Genomic DNA, 22,793 nt, shown 5'->3' with positions numbered 1-22,793 from the left:
AATCTGGGATCTGCCACAGCTACAACTGAATCTTGTCATCTCAGGGCATGCATTAGCCTTAATCTAAGTGCACGTGACATGGTTGTAGCTCAGCTCTGCTAAGGAGTAATCTTGCTTTAGCCAGGATTTCAATCTGTAGATTTGGAACAGCAGTGACACATCCCACATGATCCGGTTGCACAGGGGAATCATATAATTGTAGAGTTGCAAGGGGTCTTGAGGGTCATCTAGCCTAACCCCCTGCGATGCAAGAAACAGAGCTGAAGCATCCCTGACAGATGGCCATCCAGCCTCTGCTCCAAGGAAGTAGAGACCACAAACTTCCGAGGGAGATGGTTCCACCGTTGAACAGCTCTTATTTTAATATCCCTTTGGAGCTGTGCTGCATCTTTGTACTTCTGTCCTTCTGGTTTACCTTTTGATTCTTTGTGTGTTATATTTGCACTTTTGTTGTTCTAACAAATCAATAAAAAGTTTTTAAAAAGAAACCAAGCTTGCTCCACCTTCCATGTGACAGCCCTTGAGATATTCGAAGGTGACTATCATATCTATTAGGGACACTGGTGGCGCTGTGGGTTAAATCACAGAGCCTAGGACTTGCCGATCAGAAGGTCGGCGGTTCAAATCCCCGCGACGGGGTGAGCTTCCGTTGCTCGGTCCCTGCACCTGCCAACCTAGCAGTTCGAAAGCACGTCAAAGTGCAAGTAGATAATTAGGTACCACTCCGGCGGGAAGGTAAACGGTGTTTCCGTGCGCTGCTCTGGTTTGCCAGAAGCGCCTTAGTCATGCTAGCCACATGACCCAGAAGCTGTACGCCGGCTCCCTCGACCAATAAAGCGAGATGATCACCGCAACCCCAGTCGGCCACGACTGGACCTAATGGTCAGGGGTCCCTTTACCTATCATATCTATTATCCAGGCTAAACATACCCAGCTCTTTCAACTGTTCCTCATAAGGCTTGGCTTCTAGACCCCTGACCATCTGGGTTGCCCTCTTCTGCACACCTTACAGCTTGTCAATATATCAATAATGCTTTTGTGACACTATATAGCAAAACTTACCTTCTTAAACAGTCACCACCCAGGAAGTTGGTAATGAGCCATTTTATCCAGCAGCTGGGCTGCTTGCAGGAAGCCCATTGAGCAGGTGGCGGCAGCCTTCCCTTACTGTCAAAGACTCCAGCGTTTGACCATTGATAAACCTACTGTTTTCTACATTTTAATATTCTGGAGTATTCCCGTTGCAGGTTTCAACCAGCCTCTTCCCCCTTTCCCAGGATACTCCATTCCATTTCCCTCCGCCTCAGTTTTCTTTCACAGCTGCCCGCATCAGCCAGCCCCAAGCTCATTGGGCATACTTAGTCCTCACCACCCCAACATTTTTTGAACTTCTGGAAACTGTGTTTCCTGAGCTGCTGGCTGATACATCCAGCTTTTGCATGGGTTTTGGCTGCATGAGGAGTCCACACTTGGAATCAATTCACTAGTGATACGAAAAGCGATACAAACCCATCATTACAAAACTGGGCTGCCTCTTTCCCAAGCCGAGAAGATCTGTATATCACCAGTAACATGGCTCAAAATACATTAGGCCAGGGATAGCAATCTTAAAAAGAAAAAAACCCTTGCTTTGGCCAATGCTCCAAAAACCACATGCCGTGGTGGATGTAATTATCCCATATCTGTGACTCGCTCTTGCTTCAGCTGATCCATGCAGATCAGCAGAAGAAGGTTAGCACCTTCTCTCCTCTCACCAAATGATCAAGTCTGATGACCAAGGAGGGGACAGTTTGCATCCCTATCAGGAGGCTCTGGGTGGGGTGGTTTAGTTAACCTTCCATTGGAGGTAAGGGTGAGCCAGGGTTAGCAACCCCTGCATAGCCTCGGACGAAAACTTTAAAAAATTATTTTCAGTGCACAAGAATGCATATTTGGGCTAGTCTACCACCAGTGAGGTCAAAAATTTTAACTGGGCTTTGGTGGGGGAACCTGTCGTGATACACTTTCTGAAAAGCAGAATATCCAACCCACTTTAGAAGCTTTCTATGCAGTGGCAGGGGCTGTGTGTCGTCTCCACCCAAACCTACAGATGCCAGCCCTTATGACTGGAGGGGCACGCAAGTGAGTGCAGATGGCACCAGGCAGATGGTCAAGAGTCCACCCTAAGGCACACCTTGGGGTTATGAACCTAGAGCAGAACAATCACCATGCTTCATGGGACTGCCGCAAGTTTCGTTTGCTTTCAAGGTCACCTTAATCTCTTTGCTGACCGTAGTAAATTCATTCCGGATGCATTCTCACACGAACCAGCTGTTACAAGGCAGCCGCTTTGAAGACAGACTTCTCCCTGAGCAACCTCCCATCATCATAAAATGCTAATGCCAATCTTGGGGGGGGGGGACCACAATTATTGTTGCTCATCTCATCAAAACAGCATGATGAGGACGCAATAGGGAGCAGCAGGAGCATTGAGGACAACCCACTGGCTGCAGAAATACTCAAGACGATTAACATAAACCCCGCCACCGTAACCCTGTAAGTCTGTCCATGCTCAGCTACCACAAAATTTAAGGTATGAAGGGGAAGGAAGTCTTTGGCTTGCTCCGCTTGCCCCCTAGATTAGCAAAATTCTCACCAGGATAGGGGCAGGGGGAGGAAGTATAGCCTAGAAGGGTAGAGATAATTGCCTGTTCTGTCGCTTACTGTCAACATTGGTGACTTTTGCTTATCTCTATAGATTCACATTTGCTTCCAGGCCTGTTAAGGATGGCAGTCTATAGGCCTTTACAGCACAGGGGTGAGGAACCCGTGATCATCCAGATTCTGTAGGACTCCAGTTCCCATCAGCCTCAGCAAGCATGCCTAATGGTCAGGGCTGATGGGAGCTAGAGCCCAGGAACACATGGGAGGGTCACAGGTTCCCAACCTGTGACCCTTTAAAGGTAAAGGGACCCCTGACAGTTAAGTCCAGTCATGAACGACTCGGGGGTTGCAGCACTCATCTCGTTTTACTGGCCGAGGGAGCCAGCGTACAGCTTCCGGGTCATGTGGCCAGCATGACTAAGGCGCTTCTGGTGAACCAGAGCAGCGCACGGAAACGCCATTTACCCTCCCACCAGAGTGGTACCTATTTATCTACTTCCTTCAAACTGCTAGGTTGGCAGGGGCTGGGATTTGAGCAACGGGAGCTCACCCCATCACGGGGATTCGAACCGCCAACCTTCCAATCAGCAAGCCTTAGGCAAGGCTCAGTGGTTTACACCACAGCGCCACCCGCGTCCCTACAGGTGGCTTAGCATTACGCTAATCAACTACTAGATGAGCAAAGAAGATAGTGGTGGTGATGCCATTTTACCAAAGGCACCGCTGGCTTTCCATCAAGGGAGAAGGGGCATTTAGGAGTCTCTTTCCCCAAGCACAGAAACTCCCCTTCGCACAACCAAAGGGGCAAGCAGGGCCACACCGTGACCCCCAACCACCTACACATTAGGACCCTGCATGATCTAACCCTGAGGCTGCACAGGCTGGTCCTCTACAATAACTGGGTTGGAGGATGCAGCATCCTAGAATTGCAGCATTGGAAGGGACCACAGGGTCATCTAGTCCAACCCCCTGCAATGCAGGATTTTTTTGCCCAACGTGGGGCTCAAACCCACAACCCTGGGATTAAGAGACTCATGCTCTACTGCATGAGCTATTCTCCATATGGAAGTGGTTCTGCAGCACATTTACTTCGACAGAGGCACCAGGAGATATATTCTGACACTTAAAGAAACTGCTAGTTTAATTGTCTTGATATACCTTTAAAAAAAACCCAGGCTCTGTTATTCTATATGTAAGCCACTTTGGATATGCAGCATATGCAGAAACTGGCATTAATGTCAGTGTCAGGCTGGGTACCACTTTATGGTGTGTGAGGGAAACAAGAAGACTTTTAATGTTTGAAGCAGCCAATCAGAGGCCAGGGTTTGCAAGCCATTATCCCACACTAGATATCAGTTTTATCATATGCCACAGCTCACTCAGAAGCAACACCACATTTGCCTGTGAGCACCTTCAGTGTCCTTTTGTTTGGGAAGAGAGATGGAGGCGCACTGGAGAGGGGAAAAACACGAACCCACGCAGCAGCCTCTGACTGAGCAGATTTCAGTGGAAACCAGGAAGCATAATCATTAATAGATGAAAGCTACCATACAATTTTAAATAGGAAGCAGAAGAGTCGAGTACAGCAGCTTAGCTGCTAGGCTGAAACTGGAGACACACACACACAGAGAGAGAGAGAGAGAGAGAGACAGACAGACCATGAACTATTGAGTAGTCTTGTGTAAAATGTAAGAGCCACACCATGCGTGATGGAGCAACCTTAGTGCTGTCAATCCAGGTTTCCAATGTTTCCTGCATCACTGCACTTCCAACACACAGAGAATTGCTTGATCTTTATCTCATTCTGCATCTGACTAATGAAATCAAAGAGCTAAAGAAGAGGCCTGCATGTTATACTCCTCCTTTCTTCCGACACTGTGCAACAGTCGAGGTTCTCATTTTAGACATCCTTACAGAATTTATTAAGTTTAAAAAAAAGGTAGAAGTTTAAATCCTCTGTCAACAACACACGCATCACAGATTGCCCTGAGCAAATCACCTTCTGTAAATACAGGAACCATGGTGAACAGTCACAGGGCCACTGCGAGAAGGAATAATGAACAAGTGTACAACTCCTTTTCTAGCCCACAGAGCTGAAACACAACAAGATTTTTAGAGCTTGGAACAGCAGCACCACCAAGTGGGGACTCGGATGCACACAGCATAGACCCGTAGCATCACTGGAAATGGAAGCATCAACCAGCTCCTTAGGGGGAACTGTTAGTAGTCTTTTGCTTTTAAACAGATTAACCAATTAAGTAATTGCAGCATGCCATCTCTTTCAAAATACCACAGCTTCTCTTGAACAGATGAAAATTCTTCTGTTAGATTATCTTTAAACAACTGGCCAATGTCAGAACTGGCAAATGTAGAGTCAAATCACCCTCTGCTCAGATTTCATATGAGCAGATGGAACTGTGGTATTTAGCACCACCCACAAACTTTCAAGAAGCCATTTGTGAGCACAGTGGCCTGATCCCAATCGCAGCAGAAGCACAGAAGTCTCCATCTGGGTGGGACTCCCTCTAAAAGATCCTGCCTAAGAGGCAATAAGGACCAGTCAAGGCTTACTGAACAAGAACTCAGCAGGCGTTCAGCTCTGGACTCGTTGCCCCTGGCATCTCTTCCCCCTCACCTTTAAGTCATCTCCACCAGCAAAATTAAACGCACATGGTATGGAAAGACAAATCATTAAAAGGAGAAGGTTCAATGTACCGACAAGCTGAAGTTTGCACAACGTGCTCCAGCAAACCCAAAGTAGGGCCTTCGCCTTCTACCACCCACCAGCCCCTCCTAAATCCACATGCAAATCAGAAAACAATTTACTTAAAACTGTTCAACGGAGCCCAGGGGAATGCAAAACAAGCCACTGCTCTTCAGGAAGATGTAAATAAAGTTGTGATTTAATCCCACCAAAACGTCATGCAGATTTTGTACGGTCTTATCAGGTGTTTTTTGACAGGCCTCTCTCCTTAGACCACATCGAGTACCAGTTGCTCCAAAGGCAAAAGAAACAGAGCTTGTGTATTGGGCATTTTATTTCCCGAGGCCACGGAAGTAGGTGGTTTCAGCCAAGGCCCTTATTAGGACCAGTGTCGTTTAAAATGTCCCCGTCGCCCTTCAAAAAAGTCACAATACATTAAAAAGCACACTGTTTTTCCTACCCTTAAATGAATTATGTGCAAATGTCAAATTAAAAAGACAAACAGCAACTTGAACAAACAATACATATCCAAATACCAGGAAGTGTGCTTTGGGGAGGTGGAATAAACACTTTTGGGAATGTTCACAGGAAGCAGCCAGCAAGGAAACAATAGAATGGTCTGGCAGACCGCTGGTCCCTGTTGCAGAAAGAGCAAAAGCCTGGACTTCCGCTGCGGCAATTCACCCCATTTAAGCACCACCTCTGGTTGAAGGCTGCAGCCTTCCTCAACACTGAATGGGAAGACTGGCTTGCATTGAAGTGAGCCTCCTAACCCCGCCCCGTTTGGAGGTACCTGCTGATCACCTGCACAGAGGCCAAGTAACAGCAGAGCAAACAAACTAGGGGGTGGTATTTTAGATCTGATGCAGACACAGAATTGCATCACAGCTCAAAGGGTTTGAGCATATGGAACAACATCGCCAAAAACCAAACATCTGCACAAATATGAAGCAGAAAACGTCCCAGCCTCATGGTTGAGTTTAGCCACTGACTGATTTCTTATAATATTTGAAGGCTTGTTTCAAAGACCAAAACACAATTCCGGAAAAGTATAGCTTGCAATACTAATTCCCCCTAAAAAACACTTGTTCTCCCCCTAATGTTTAGAAGTAAGCTGGCTTGTAATACTTTCTGGCCAGGCATAACATAGTCTCTGAGTTACTCCAGCTCCTTCTGCCCCCAAGATTTACACTGGTAACTGGAGCAATTTAAAGCAGCTCAGAATTTGTTTTGGCCAACACTCCTCAAACAGCCGTGTAACTTACACACTTAAAAGAGGAAAGCCATCTATTCCTCACTGGGCGGATGAAGATTCACTGCCATCGGACCTCCCAGCCCCCTTCCAATAGGGCAAGAGGGAGTGATTTGGGAGCCAAATTCTTTAAAAAGGGTTAGCAAACCTCTGTTGGGGACAGTTGGAGGAAGGAGAAACACACAGCATGATCTATCCAGGCCAGATTTATCTTCTATGTCAGCTTTCGCCCACCTGGTGCCCACCAGATGTTCTGAACTGTAACAGTCACCTGTCCCAGCCTGAACTGCCACCCAAAATATCTGGAAGGCATGAGGTTGAGGCTGCCCTAGAAGCATGCCACAATCACAGCCGAGCACACAGGGTGTGTGACTGTATATATGCAGGGACGGCAGTTTGCATTTGAACACTGACAAGCTGTTTTGGCACCAGGTCACTCCAGGCGCCGCACATGTAAAATGTCACACCTACGCATTAAAAAGCAACTAAGTTTAAGGTGACGACAAGGTCCAAGAATAAGTTAGAACATGATAAAACAGCTTCCTCTTTGGCAGCAGATAAATACTTCATTACAGGAAGCCTATGCAAGTTCCACAAAAATACTTCCAACACCCCTCCGCCACATGGTAAGAGAATGCTGGCAATATCAGAGCTGCAGCTCAGAGGATGGGGTCAGGTCTCAAAAAAACCCTCCCTGCTCATTGCCCCTTGTACAAAATTAGGGCCATGACACAACCCAGGAAACCCAGTCACAGGTAACTTAGCTTCATCCGGCTGTACTAACATAAAAAGGCACAATTTGTAAAATCGACATTAAAATCTCATGATCGACACTCTGCTCGGCAGTTATATGCTACCCTAATTCCCGTATACACACTGTTTAAATGGATTGTCTTCAGAAGCATACGGGGAAACCCTGGATTCACGGACAGAACGCAAACGCTTGAAGGGTTCATGCCTGCAATATGGCAGTCCAAGGACTCCGCTTGGTCTTGGGTGAAATGATTCAGTAGACGGTGAAGCAAAGCCCAGGCAAGGAGTGAACAATTCCTGCGAGGCACATGGAGAAGTTAATGTGTCCCCGCTTTCGCCCACAGGGCAGGCAGGCAGGCTAAATCTGGCTGCCCTTCTTGCAGCTCTCAGAGCTTCTTCAGGCGACTGTAGTGTTCCCTTTTGCTCTTCTCACCAGCCCAGGTCCTGCTCTTCGTGCGGCATTTGCGCAGATCTTCCTTGAAATCTTCGTGGTGCATCGGGCGATAGGCTTGGGGCTCACAGTAGCTCTGAAAGGAAAAAGGAAAAAGGGGGATTATGCAAGACCCATAAAATCTCTGGGGCCACTTGTGATTCACTGACAGCCCTTGTATAAATGTATTCCACACTGATCTTCGGGGTGCTGAAGTCCTACTTAGCATCCATTTCTGTCACCTAAAAAAGCCATCACTTTTCCTTTCTCCCTAGGTTGACACAGGTGGGAAGCACTCAATCCAACTATTTTATACAGAGTTCATAACTCTGGTTTTCCTAGCACAGAACTGCTTTTCACCCTACACAAAGAACACCTGCACACAGCAGCAGCAGCTAGGTTGTTAAATTCCCACCTAGCCATTAAGTGAATTGTCTGGGGTTTGGGGACAGTCACTCCCTCTCACACACAACAATGTTTTGTGGATAGAGAGAGAAACCATCTACACCACCTTGAGCTTCAGGAAGGAAGGTCACAGTACTCATGCAATAAAGACACAAGGAAGAGAAACGGAAGCTGAGTAAAATGACACTGACCTTGCATTTTAAGAAGAAATCCTTGTATCCTCCCTTTAGAACATATAGTTCAGGATAATGCAGAGTGGGGTAGCTGTTGCCAAGACGGTCTCTCTCCCTCACAAATCGGCACCTGTAACAGATGGGAAAGAGCCTCAAAACCCTCCATAAGTGATATATGTGTTGGTTATATGCAGTTTAGTAGCGCTGCAGAGAGCTTGCTGGGGAGACCATGCATAACAACGAACTCAAAAATAACTTTAACAAGGTTTTAATAACAAAACAAAAACTCCTTTTACACTAAAGATAACAACAACAAACATGACCCAACCACCAACCCATCCCCCAGGGTGATGAGAGAGCTAGGTGCTGCTCCTTATATACTATGCCCAAATGCTGACACAGCTTAATTAACACAACCTAGCAGCACCTGCTATGTTTCACAGCTGTAAGACTGGGTCTTGTTATTTGCCCTGGCCCTTAAAGACATACACAACTTGTGAAACAAGAATGAACCTCCACATTTTACAGTGACCATTCAACAATACATGGATGACATTTCTAACAGGAGGGGGATTGTGACGCCAAGCATCAAAATGCTGCGTGAAAGACAATTATTAAAGAAACGCTTGGAGCACATAGGAATGCACCAGGGCCTGCTTCTTAAAACCCTTCCATTCCTGTACCCGCCTAGTCTCATTATCTTCTGGGGCTATCAATTCTCACCTACACTATTAAGTATCAATTATTGCCCATCCAATCACGTCTGCACGTAACACCACAAGTCCTCGAAGTTCCCAACCTATGCAAAGAGGAGCATTCATGTACTCACATCCGCGGGGCCCGCTCTGAAGAGAACTCGCAGTGGAAAATGATGATGACTCGTTTGCCGTCCGATGACACGATGGGCTTCTTCAGCAAAAAGTCCTCCACGTCCTCTTCCATGTGAAGGTTTACAGCACCCTGAGAAGGAAGAGACACTGGTGAGAGAAGGCAGGTCGACTGCGGGTTGCGTGCGTGTTATGGCACAACAGGACAGGTGGCCCCACAAACTGCATTAAAACAGTACAGTGGTGCCTCGCAAGACGAAATTAATCTGTTCCGCGAGGCTCTTCGTATAGCGGTTTTTTCGTCTTGCGAAGCAAGCCCACTGACAGCTTAGCGGATTAGCGCTTGTCAGAGCTGCCCCCAGGTCCCAGCTCACAGAGGACCAACGCCAGGTCGTCGTTATGTACAAACGTCTTTATTAAAGTTCAGTTTCCATTTCAAAGCCGCAGCGCGCAGCTCTACGTCTTAAACCCTAGACCGTCGAAGTTCCGTCTGAATCTCCTCCCCCTTGACACCAGTTTAAGATTCTAGCCCTGCTCCACCTCTTCCTCTGCTCTCTCCTCCTCTGGGTCCGCTTGTCCGCTGGGGTCTTGCCCTTTCTGGACTCTTCTGACACTGAGTCCCCTGACTCCTCCCCCTGCCTCCGGCGGGCTTTAGGACCTGGTTCCCAATCCGGGTTCTCTGCTGTCGCGCGCCTGTACATTTGAACTTGGCTCTCGCGCCAACCCAGTGACCTTCCTCCTGACTGTTACACTGCTTCTGTCACTACTTCCCTCTTCCGGGAGTCTAGCTGGACCTGACCTCCCCTCTGTTCCCTGACTCTCCGATGGAGGCGTGGTCAGCCCTGACTCATCTTCCCTCCCTGTTGGGGGAGACGCTGGCCCCGATATCTGGGACTCTTCCCCCCCACTACGCTCTGGTGGGGAAGCTGGTCCTGATCTCCAACTGCTGCTCTGGGAGTCCCCGCTGGCCCCTTGCTTCTGGAGTGTCCCCCTTGGGACCCCCCTTGCCCTGGCCACCGGCGCCCCCTTCTGTGAATCTTCCGATTCGCTGGAGAGGCCCATGGAATCTCTCGGGCCACTGTCATCTTCTCCTACGCTGCCCTCCGATTCTTCCCCTTCGCTCTCCCTTTCCTCCCTTCCCTGTGCTTCTGCTCCTGAGCCCCTGACAGCGCTATTAGCGGTTTAGCGGCTTTTAGCGATCAGCTGTTAAGCAGCTTATCAGCGGATCAGCTGATAAGCGGCTTAGCGGCTTAGGAAAAGGGGGGGGAGGGGAAAAAACTCGCAAGACATTTTCGTCTTGCGAAGCAAGCCCATAGGGAAATTTGTTTTGCGAAGCGCCTCCAAAACGGAAAACCCTTTCGTCTAGCGGGTTTTCCGTCTTGCGAGGCGTTCGTCTTGCGGGGCACCACTGTATCCATATTCACTCGAGATCTGTCACGATAACTTAAGTCTTAGAAGATGAAAAGGGCAGGCATGTCCAAAGTCCGTTTCGGGGGCAGCAATCTGGCCCACCAGTCGGTTTAATCTGGGCCCTGTGGCAGTTTATTTCCTGGGGGGAAATCCTAAACTTTGGTCAGCCCTTACGGCCCTTCATCAAATCTAATGTGGCCCATCTTCCCCTCCCTAGCCCAAGTTATAAATAGAAGAAGAAGAGTTTGGATTTGATATCCCACCTTTCACTCCCCTTCAGGAGTCTCAAAGCGGCTAACATTCTCCTTTCCCTTCCTCCCCCACAACAAACACTCTGTGAGGTGAGTGGGGCTGAGAGACTTCAAAGAAGTGTGACTGGCCCAAGGTCACCCAGCAGCTGAATGTGGAGGAGCGGAGACGCGAACCCAGTTCCCCAGATTACGAGACTACCACTCTTAACCACACCATCACACTGGCTCTCAATAGGACGTCTGGAAGCAGAGGACACCAAACAGAAGCTTCGTAATATGCTATTCAGTTTTCTCCAGCATCACTGCATCCTCTGAGACGTCACTACAGTGGCTCTGTATAAAAGCAGTTACTTTTTGTTCAGCCTCCCACCAGAAAGCAAAACGTTCTTTTGGAAGCTGAACGTCTGACAGGGCTTCCAATTGGCTCAAAAGCCACACTTTGGAAGTCAAACATTTCGGAAGTCGAAGAAACTTCTGGAACGGATTCTGTTCAACTTCCAAGGTAAGACTGTACGTCTTCTGTCCCCTGACTTGATCTCTCTCCCCTGCCCTGCCATAAAGACACCTTCCTCCCCGGTTTTAGGAAAATCAGCCAAGGGGATCTTTCCCTGCAAAGGAGGCCTAAAAATCCTTACCTTTGAAGTGAGTGTTTTTGGGGATACCGTTAAAGGGGCCAGCACAAGTTGAAACTTAGTCAGAAGTGACAATGCCTAGTATTTGGGATATGCCTAGCTTTGGGATAAGGGACGTGGGTGGCGCTGTGGGTTAAACCACAGAGCCTAGGACTTGCCAATCAGAAGGTCGGCGGTTCGAATCCCAGCGACGGGGTGAGCTCCTGTTGCTCGGTCCCTGCTCCTGCCAACCTAGCAGTTTGAAAGCCCGTCAAAGTGCAAGTAGATAAATAGGTACCGCTCCGGCGGGAAGGTAAATGCCGTTTCCGTGCGCTGCTCTGGTTCACCAGAAGCGGCTTAGTCATGCTGGCCACATGACCCGGAAGCTGTACGCCGGCTCCCTTGGCCTGTAAAGTGAGATGAGCGCCGCAACCCCAGAGTCGGTCACGACTGGACCTAATGGTCAGGGGTCCCTTTACCTTTACTAGCTTTGGGATTCACTCTAATGTTTTTCTGCTTATGCCCAAATTAATCAGAATGCCAGTCTTAAGCAGGTGCCTCTGAACTCCCTCCATACCTTGATGTGGCCTCCTTCATATTCATAGGGATATCGACAGTCAATTATCACGCACTCCTTAATGAAGTTTGAAAACTTGCCATTCAACACGTCAACAATCTGGAGGGGAGGAAAAGGTCAAGCATTAGACCTCAGGGACGTTGCCCCATTACTTTAAAAAAAATACTTGTTTTAACTGACAGAACTGTCTAGCTGCGTAGACAAATACCCCACCCCTCTGCCTTCTCTGGACTCCACAGGTGGCCTGCAGACAAACTACCGATAAGTTTGAAATCCATGTGAAGCAAACACTTCTTTTTGTGAGAAGAGCCTGTGCTGCTTACCATTTCTGGGTCAATATACTTCAGATCTTGATGCTTCCCGTCTACAGTATGGAAAAGGTAACCCTAAGGTGACAAAACGAGGCCTGGTTCAGAGTGAGGAAAACAGCAGAACACATGAGCGCACTGCACTTGTCCCACACAAGCCACAGAATGGCAAAAGAGGAAAGGTCACCAGCATTACCTTTGAAAAATCTCCAATAAGATCCCTTGCGTCATTGTCCAAAATGCTCTCTATTTCCGTTGAGTTTTCGAACAATGAGTTTGGGTCAATCAGCACCAGGCTCTAAAGGAACAAGGGGGAAGCAGATGTGAGATGATGGAAGACCAAGTTCGTGTAAAGCTTGCAGCGATGGAAGCATCCTTTCCACAACTGCTTTTGCTTATGCTGATCAGCTAGAAAGGTTTGCCGAACCTCAAGGATGAAGAGCGTAAAGGCAATTAGGAAGAGAGGGTGGAGGAGAGTGTGTTGAAAGCCTGCGTTGAGAAAAAGAGGAATGAAGGACAGAAGGAGGCTCTTGGGAGACCAGTTCCTCTGAAGGGGTGGGTTGGGTGAGAAGGGAACTTTGGAACCCCTGGATTAAGGGGGAAAGTGTGGGAAGTACGGGGAGAAGCAGTGGCAGTTTTCTATTATTCCAAAGGTATGCTAGAAAGAACAAGCAGAAAGGATGGGAAGGACTTGAAACTAGAGGTAGGTAAACCTCAAGCAAAACATTAGTATTGCCTTATCTAAGAGAATCACAAAGGAATACAACAAACTCCATGGAAAGGAGTCAGGAGGAAAAGGCTGGAAAGGAAATAAACTGGAATTATAAAAAAAAACCACATTAAGGGCCTTCCCTGAGACTTCCAAGTCACCCTTGCACCTGCTTGGTTTGGCAACCAAATCCCTAAGGATCTTTGCATTTGTTCCCATCTGCACATTGAGCCCCTTTCCTCCTAAAGATTTAGAAGAGTGTCTGCTGATCAGAGGCTCCCACCCCCTTCAGAGAACAGCACACCTCTCACAACCAGTACCAAAGGCAAACAGGCTTTGCTTGAAGTTAAGAGTCCAATATGAACACAAACAAATTAAGCAGGCTACAGTCAGTGTATGGTGCTCAGCCACCAACCGTTAGTTCTTCGGAAGATGCCTTGCAGACGTTTCTTTTCCTCTTGATGAAATATGGAGAGTTCTCTTCTGGGGATCGCCCCGTTCTCTTCAGGGCACCTTTGGCCATGCTGTACGGCTCACTTTCCATGCCCAGCAACCTGCACTGCTTATTCTGCACAAAAAGCAAAGCAGCATTAGGACTGCCAGGCAGCCAAAGGTAAAGGGACCCCTGACCATTAGGTCCAGTCGTGGCCGGCTCTGGGGTTGCGGCACTCATCTCGCTTTACTGGCCAAGGGAGCCGGCGTACAGCTTCCGGGTCATGCGACGAGCATGACTAAGCCGCTTCTGGCAAACCAGAGCAGCGCACGGAAACGCCATTTACCTTCCCGCCGACGCGGTACCTATTTATCTACTTGCACTTTGACGTGCTTTCGAACTACTAGGTGGGCAGGAGCAAGGACCGAGCAACGGGAGCTCACCCCATCGCGGGGATTTGAACCGCCAACCTTCTGATCGGCAAGTCCTAGGCTCTGTGGTTTAACCCACAGCGCCACCCGCGTCCCTGCCAGGCAGCCAAAGGCATCAACAAAAAACAACCGACCACACGTAATTACTTATACCTCATCCACCCACTTTGAAAATGCTGAAGGAACAGCTGCCTCCATTGCAGGAGCAATGCAACATTTCCCACCACAGTTGAGCTCCCTGGCAAGGTAAGGCACCAAGTGGAATCCAAAAGGACTGGCATGGCCTTGGAAGTGGCACACCACACACTTCAGCAGAGAAACACAAGCTCCAAAGCCACAGATAGACAACTGTGGAGTAGATGCCATATGCCTGAACGTATTCAAAAGAACAGCACAAAAAGCGAACACCTCTTGAATATCAGAAAATAAGCTCCACTGAAAGCAACAAAGGGTTTTAAATGAACTATTTAGGCTCCATGAAGACTAAAATGACCAACTTACATGGGCATCATCCCCTTTCTTCATGACTAGAGGAGCTGTCCAAAGGCTGGCCACGTCAGAGGGCATCTCCCCATTGGTCTAAAATAAAATTAAAAGGTCAGTTACTAAGCAGGGAAAACAACACTGGTAGCAAGTGAAATGGTGACTCTTCTTGGACAGGAGGGACTTTGCCACTTATCAAGATTAAATTAAATTATTGTAGTAAGTTATATGGCAAGTGCATTTGCAGACTACTCAGAAATGTCCACTGGACCAAAATACAGTGTTGAGTTTGCTGTGTGGATCAAATTTCAATTAATACGTCACACCCAACTTGCAAAATGTGCATGGGGCTTCAGTGTTGTTTCCTAGAGTAGTCAACAGTGCTGGTATTCATCTTGAAATTCTGAGACAGGGTAGGGGTGAGAAATACCCAATTTTGTTGGGACTCCAAATCTCTTCACCCGCAGTCAGCATGGCCATTGGTCAGCACTGAAGTAAGTGGAAGCTTAGCAACACATGGTGGGCCAAAAGTCGCTGGCCTAAACTATTTGCAGTATTGCTCCCTCCCATTTTGAGTTTGCTTTCCCACAGATGTGCTTCAAAAGCCCTTCTCTGTGTTCCACCTGCTCCTGTGGCGAAAAGGGTCTGACTAAGGATACACTTTTCCCATGGCACAACATCTTTGGAATTTCCTTCCCCTGGTAGGCTATTCGGTATCATCACTTTTTGCATTTATGCAGCAAGGCATGAGCCTTTTAGCTCTGTTTAATTATGTGTTACTGCTGAAAGCTGCTTTGAACTCATCTGCTGGAAACCCAACCAATGAATTACTTAAAAAAAGGTTGCCGCTCAAGTCCTCTTATCTCCATATTTCACCCAAAACAGGCAAACCAAGGAATTTGAAAAAGCCTACTTATATCAATTATCAAGTGCAGTATCTACAGTGCTGGCCATCTTTAGACAGGATGAAAATGGCTATACCCAACACAAACCACCTAGCTGGAGAACTTTTAGTTTTTAAAGTATTTAATACAGAGGTGTTTTCATCATCACTTACGCAGACATCTGGACCATCCATTATCTCCAAGAATCCATCATCATCGTCATCATCTTCCTCAGTTTCTGAGGCCCCTCGAGATAGCGGCCTCAGAAATGCCAGACTGAAGCTTTCTTGATAGTTGTCAGCTTTTCCACTATGAAACTAAAACAAATGATATTTTATTGGTCAACATTCATTCAGTCTTTCCTCATAGGATTATGGCTTCACTTTGAGGCGAAGATCAGGAGAGGAATAAAGAGACAGGGCATTCTCCTGGCTTGCTTAGGTAGATCTCATCTAGAATCACAACTCTGTAAACCCAAATACGCTAAATGCATAGACCCAACAACTTAAAAATCAGCTTTATCTGCTTGCAAAACCAAGATGCAGAAAGATGTGGCCTCCTACAATCAGATCGGCTGTCCAGTGTCCTCATGGCATGCAAATAATGAAGACTCACTTGGTTTGTGTACCTCCAAGTTGTACTCTTCAGCACATTGTCTCATTCCATGCAGTTTGTTAGAAACTGCAGGTGTACACAGAGCTGAGCATACAATCTGGCAAATGATGTGGAAGCATGTTTTTTCCAAATCTTGATTTCTAACTATTTCTGCCTTTTGAGGCTCTCCTGCCATTTCTGAGTTGGTCCCAGGCTTGGGCATAGTAGTTAGCACCACAACATTCTGGGACAGCAAGCTCTATCTGAAGGCTGAGCACAGAGACTACACTAGTACTACATACCAAAAGTGTTGTGGCGGGCTCCTGCCTCAACCCTTCATCTTCAAGGGAAGAGGTCCGCAGACAGGTACGAGAAGCAGGCTTTGTTGGCTTTTTGAATTCAAATGGTTCCTTAGGGAAAGGGAACAAGACACCTATTTTACCAATTCATTAGAGCTCAAAAGGTCAGGAAATAAACCTGCAGTTCTAGAGTCTTTGGTCTAGAGTCCTGCAGCGTTCAAGAGAAATCTAATCTTGATCAGCTCTTTTGTTCTACCACACCCAGTCTTTCTGTAACCTTTTCGCCCCCACTCATCTTCCTATAACGAAATTAAGTTCAGCCCATAGCAGAGACTTGATATGCATCTTGGGTGGAACACCTAAGCTGAAAATGTATGCCTATTCACATTGAAATGAAGTGCCACATGCAGCTATTTATCAAGGCTCTAAATTCTCAATGAATACATCAGTGCAATGAAAAAGCTGCCTTGGCTGAAAGGTATCGCCCATTCAGGCAAAGAAAAATTACCACCACCCTGGGACAAAAAGCATCAGATTCAAACACAAAAACTAATTGGGGCACTGGAAACAGGAGCCAAATGGCTGAAGCAATTCAGTATGATTTTCAACACACTGGCTGAAGTTACTCTTATCAGACAGAAAGTGCTCCTGTAATATCCAAATGAATACTCTACCAATAACATTCCATCAAGTATTTCACATCTAGGATTTTACAACAGCAAAAAGCACTTAAGCTGGAACACAGTGCCTGCAGCAACACTCATTTACAACTCTAACCCTGTTACACTTCCCTCTTACATATGGACGTCAGTTCCAGCCCTTGGGGCATTGCCATGGCCATCTTCCACAGATGAGGAACTTAATGAAATAAACTTACATTCTCTTTGTTCTCCTCAGGGCCACATCCCTGGAAGACATCACAACTGAGCAAATCTAAGTGGCTCCTCTTCAGAGCAGGACTGCATCCCAAAAGGCTCTGCTGCAAAGGTGGGAGAAGCAAATGCAGTGTCAGGTTCCAGCTCTTCTCTTTTGTCATGAGGAGCAACCAACAGAACAGCAGGACCCAATTCAATTAAAAAACATAAAATCTGGGCCAATGACTAGCTATGGACCACAGCATGCTAGCTGAAAAAGAAAACAGGGGTGGATTGGAATTGGGAGGTGGGCAGAGCTGGCTAGGACCCAGAACAAGAGCCAGAGATGTAGGGAAGAAGGATTTCTAAAAACTGAACATTTCCCAGGGCTTTGTTTTTCCACAGGGGAAAAAAAAATCACTATTTTTATGCATTTGTTGTTTCATAAAATTCATCATTTAAAATTAGTGGGTGCCAATACAATATTAAGCAAACTTAGGAGTTTCAAACTGTAATTTTTTTCAGGTGATCATGCCTAAGGATGGGAGAGAGTACATACATACTTTACACTGGCTCCCAGTGTGTTTCTGAGCACAATTTAAAGTGTTGGTGCTGACTTTTAAAGCCCTAAATGGCCTCGGCCCAGTATACCTGAAGGAACGTCTCCATCCCCATCATTCAGCCAGGACACTGAGGTCCAGCTCCGAGGGTCTTCAGGCAGTTCCCACACTGCAAGAAGTTAAGCTACAGGGAACCAGGCAGAGGGCCTTCTTGGTAGTGGAGCCCACCCTGTGGAATGCCCTCCCATCAGGTAAGAAGATGAGTAATTATATAACATTTAAGAAACATCTGAAGGCAGCCCTGTATAGGGAAGCTTTTTTAAGGTTCAATGTTTTATTATGTTTTTATATATACTGGAAGCTATATTGGCTGGGGCAACCCAGTCAGATAGGTGGGATACAAATAATAATAATTACTATTATTAATAATAATCAGTCATTAAATTAGGTGTGTGCAAAATTAAACCAAAAATACACTAAGAATCCAGCTCTGTGTAAGATATTAAAATCCCTTAATGTCAACATTGGGATTTCCAGGAGCCTGACAGACAACATGCAAGACTTTTCAAGCTTTATTAATTAAGTTTACATAATCTGACAGTTCTGCATAGTGTGAAATTCAGCTGAGAAAGGGACAAAGGAAGGTTTCCTTCCTAAGCTTCACTTACCGGGAGGGAGTGCATTCTTCGCATGGGCACTCTAAAACTGCAAGAACAAAAAGATGCACATGCCTTAACACAGATTTACAAGTTAAATTTCAACATCCAAGCTAAAATGATAAGACTACCTAGTAATGACTCATTTAGCTAAAATAATATCACACTGGGTACGCCAACAGTGACCCAACATTCTGGCAAGCGTGACATGTTCCCGAGTGTGAGAGTGCATAAACATCCCTCTCCTGTGTGTTGGTGAGTGAGTACTAAAGTCTAAGAAGGAGACATTCCCATAAACATTGTGCCAGGAAACAGAGGGGAACCTATCATGCAGCCTTAGCTACAGAGCTACAACCAAAAACCTTTTACACCAGTCTTGCTAATTTGAAGTACCAGGGTTCTGAAATACTCAGTCAATACTCTCACAGCTTCCAAATGCATTTTTTGCTTAACACAAGCTGCTCCAAAGCAGACTCTTTGAGGATGCCCTGAACCAGTTTCATACAAAACCCCAAGCAAAAAAACAAACAAACAAAACAAAACACACAACAGTGTATTTCTACATACATTTCATCAAGGTTTTTCATGCCGAGCTGGGTAGGAGAATCCATACAGCAACCTGTGAAAGAAATCATCTTACAGCTTGCACAGATTTTTGTAGAAAGTGACAAAACATGCAGACAAAGATATTAGGTCAGTACTGTTCCCATTACGTAAATGGACTGCTGACATACTGAAGCTTATTGTTCACATATAACAGCCATCTTATGGTTTGGCTGCTCATACTAAGTCTTGGATCGTAGTGCTCCCCTTTCTCCCAATCAGAAAAAAAATGATGTTACATCTCAACTGAGTAATCAATCACTGTTAGAACTGGGCTTCCAGTCCTGATCTGTAGGCCATCATTGCCCTGGCTCAGGGAAATTATGGTGGAATCAAACCAGGAAATCAAGGAAAGAACTGGGTGTGCTGGCTTACAACATGCTCCCAATCCTCCAAATCATTTGGATAAGAAAGTTACATTTGGACCAATCAAGTAAGCTCCTAGCTCAGATGCTAGTTGAACTTCCCAACTAAAACTACAGAGAAATTTATTGTCAAGCCCAGCGGGTTGTGGATTATATGGGAGCATATTCACCCAGTGCTGTTCCAGCTGCACTGGCTCCCGGTGGAGTACAGGGTCAGAATTAAGGTGCTGGTTTTGACCTTTAAAGCCCTTCACGGCCTAGGACCCTTGTACCTAAGGGACTGCCTCTCCTGGTTTGCCCCATGGAGGACCTTAAGGTCCATAAATAGCAACACCCTAGAGGTCCTGGGGCCCTAAGGAAGTTAGATTAGCCTCAGCCAGAGCCAGGGCCTTCTCGACACTGGCTCCGGCCTGGTGGAACGCTCTGTCTCATGAGACCAGGGCCCTGCAGGATCTGATTTCTTTCCGCAGGGCCTGTAAGACAGAGTTGTTCCACCTGGCCTTTGGCTTAGAATCAATTTGATTCCCTCCCCTTCTTTATTTTTCCTTTCTCCTGCTGTGAAGAGGCTGCATCCTAATGTTTTAATGTTGTATTTTAATCTTGTTTTTTAAATTGTATTTTAATCAACTTGTTTTATTATTGGTTATTAGCCGCCCTGAGCCCAGTCTTGGCTGGGGAGGGCGGGGTATGAATAAAATTTATTATTATTATGGCTGAAGGCAGACAAACCTGAATCTGTAGATTCAGAAGATGACGTCCTTTGCAGATTGACATTCTTTTCTTCCGACGTTTGTACACAATTTTCACTTGAGCTGCAAATAATCAGATACATTACTGTCACATCACACATCATTGTGAAGAAGTCTTCTCAGGGCAACCAAATGGAACATAATGCCACTTTACATAAACACAAATGAAAGCACATAAATAAAAAATGCAGCATAAAAATGGTTCCATGCTGAGATCAGTTATGTACTTAAGAAAACCAGGGTGGCAAAGTGGGTATCATATTAGCATTCAAATCCCCACTCAGCTCACTGGGTGACCCTGGGCTATGGCACTTGGACAGCCTAATCTACCTCAAAGGCTGAGAGAAAAAATGGAGGGAGTTGGGAGTGGAAGCATGGAAGCCACCTGGAACTCCCTGGAGAAATGGTGTAATATTAGCGTCTCAAGTAAATAAAACAGCAAAATAATATCCAATTATTATTCTATCCAATTCTAAAACAGGAGGATGAGGCTCAAACTGGTATAGTGCTCAAGAGTGTTGGGCCAGGGTTCAATTCCCCACTGAACTATGAAGATCACGTTGGGCCAGTTGCTCTCTCTCAGCTTAATCTCTCACAGGGCTGTTGTGTGTGCAGATAAAGGGGAAAATAGAGAAATAGAGAGACGTGGCAAGGAGAACCATGTAAGCCACCTTGCCCTGCTTCAGAGGAAGAGCGCGGCATAATAAGTAATAATAATTATTACTTATTAATAATAAGTAATAATCATTAATAATAATTAGCAGTAAAATATAATAATAATAATAATAATAATAATAATAATAATAATAATAATAATAATAAAAAACAGCCCTATTTGGATTATAGACTTGGTCCCACCCAGGTAGCTCGATGGATAGACGAAGCAGCTTCTGAAGCCAGGTGGGCGCCGTCGCCGAACTCCAACTCCCATCAGCCCCAGCGAGCGTCGCCGACGGCAAAGCATGATGGGAGTTGGAGTTCGGCGGCCTCGAGCGGACAAAGGCCCCCCAACACCCCACAGCGAGGCGTGAGGCGCCGAGGCCGAGGGCGGCCGCCTGCCTTACCCGCCGCAGCCCAGGCTCCTCCGGCGGTCGGCGGCGCGAGCGAGGCCGGCGGGTTCGGGGAGGCCTCCGAGACCCTTGGCAGCGGGGCAGCGCGGCTGGTCCTGCAGGAGGAGGCGGCGGCGGTGAGAGAGCCTCGGCGGGGCAAGGCCGCCGGGCTCCATGAGGCGAGGCGAGGCTGGGCGGGAGTCAGTCGGTCCGGCGGCAGCGGGGACCCCCTGCTTCTTGCCGCCTCAGCGCTGTGAGGCGGAATGAGCCTCGCCGTCGACGTCGCCTCGGCCTGGAACGCGGAGCAAACCGAAAGAGCGCGCGCGCATTGGAGAAAGAGCGCCGAGGCCCCGCCCCTTCCTCCGGGAGACGCCCACTTCGCGCGCGCGGCGGCGGTTCGCGCCCTCCCGCCAAAAGTGAGAGCGGCCAATAGCAGCGCAGCAGCCCGACTCGCTCTCCTTCCTGCCCTCCCCGCCCTCGTCATCCTGGAAGCCAGCGGCCAATGGAAAGAGGGGACTCGCTATGGAGGTAGCCAATGAGGAACCGCGACAACGTCCTTCGCTTCGCGCGCTCCGGACCCCGCCCCTCTGTGAAGAGGCGGGGCGGGAAAAGCGGGAGGACGAATAGGGAAGCGCTCCCTCCCGAACAGCCAATGGCAGAGAGGAGAAGAGCGCTGGAGAATGACGCCACGAAATGAACCGCGTGTTTTGAAGGCTGCTCTTCCCGCCCCGCAGCTTTAAGGCGGGACAGCGAAGGGAAATCCCGCCTTCGCGCCCGGAAGTCGCATTGAAAAGTGCGACCGTAGAGATAGTGAAGGCGGAAATAGTCAAATTAACGGGGAAAAGTCGACAACAGGGCGATGAAACGTTTCAAAAAGAATGGAATAAGTTTATGTTGTACATAGGAAAGATGTGTGTAAAATAGAGAAACCAGTAGAATTGAAATAAAGTTCATAATGTGTAATATAAATAATTTTATTGTAATAATAATAATGATAATAAGAAATACAATGTACAATGTAATCAAAGTAACCAATGGTGGTTGCAAATAATATACAGTGGTGCCCCACAAGACGAAAAACGCATAAGAGGAAAGAGTTTTCCGTATTTTGAGTCATTCTGCAAGACGAATTTCCCTATGGGCTTGCTTCGCAAGACGAAACGTATTGCGAGTTCTTGTGAGTTTGTTTCCTTTTTCTTAAAGCCGTTACTAGCCGCTAAGCCGCTAATAGGGTTGCTTCGCAAGATGAAAAAACCGCAATACGAAGAGACTCGCGGAACGGATTAATTTCGTCTTGCAAGGCACCACTGTATAGATAGACAAGAATAGGCCGATTTTGCTGGGGAGGGTGGGATATAAATAAAATATTATTATTATTGTATATATAGAAGCGTTTATTTATTTACAATTTATGGACAAATGGGGATGCGAGTGGTGCTGTGGGACTTGCCGATCAGAAGGCTGGCAGTTTGAATCCCCGCGACGGGGTGAGCTCCTGTTGCTCGGTCCCAGCTCCTGCCAACCTAGCAGTTCGAAAGCACATCAAGTGCAAGAAGATAAATAGGTACCGCTCTGGCGGGAAGGTAAACGCCGTTTCCGTGCACTACTCTGGTTCGTGCACTGTTCTGGCCACATGACCTGGAGGTTGTACTCCAGCTCCCTCGGCCAGTAAAGCGAGATGAGCGCCGCAAATCCAGAGTTGGCCACGACAGGACCTACAGGTCAGGGGTCCCTTTACCTTTACTAAGGAAAAGTAGGACATTTGGCAACTGGGGCAACT

At 47.0% G+C, this 22,793-nt stretch overlaps 1 protein-coding gene and 1 long non-coding RNA gene across 3 annotated transcripts; one reads left to right on the top strand and one right to left on the bottom strand.

Annotated features, from left to right (window-relative positions):
* Window positions 1-5,528: 5,528 nt before the first annotated feature.
* On the bottom strand, window positions 5,529-21,377 carry CDC25A (cell division cycle 25A). Its single transcript, XM_081834427.1, has 15 exons — window positions 21,029-21,377; window positions 19,945-20,027; window positions 18,815-18,866; window positions 18,260-18,296; window positions 17,055-17,156; window positions 16,181-16,288; window positions 15,458-15,601; window positions 14,419-14,496; window positions 13,469-13,621; window positions 12,541-12,642; window positions 12,360-12,422; window positions 12,037-12,135; window positions 9,190-9,320; window positions 8,379-8,490; window positions 5,529-7,879 (listed from the first exon to the last, which is right to left on the bottom strand). Exons 1-15 carry the CDS (start codon window positions 21,187-21,189, stop codon window positions 7,739-7,741), a joined length of 1,566 nt encoding a protein of 521 aa, XP_081690553.1. The 5' UTR covers window positions 21,190-21,377; the 3' UTR covers window positions 5,529-7,738.
* On the top strand, window positions 11,027-17,269 carry LOC309326116. 2 transcript variants are annotated; one of them, XR_014150169.1, is made up of 2 exons: window positions 11,027-11,350; window positions 17,075-17,269. It is a non-coding gene; the product is annotated as an uncharacterized lncRNA (long non-coding RNA). The 2 variants fall into 2 exon arrangements; XR_014150170.1 differs by lacking the exon at window positions 11,027-11,350 and adding an exon at window positions 14,506-15,101.
* Window positions 21,378-22,793: the final 1,416 nt, after the last annotated feature.

The sequence above is a fragment of the Podarcis erhardii genome (genome assembly GCF_964252035.2).
Source record: "Podarcis erhardii genome assembly, chromosome: 12".
NCBI classification, from domain to species: domain Eukaryota; kingdom Metazoa; phylum Chordata; class Lepidosauria; order Squamata; family Lacertidae; genus Podarcis; species Podarcis erhardii.
Note: the sequence above shows the minus strand (reverse complement) of the source record. Positions and strands in the feature narration are given on the sequence as shown.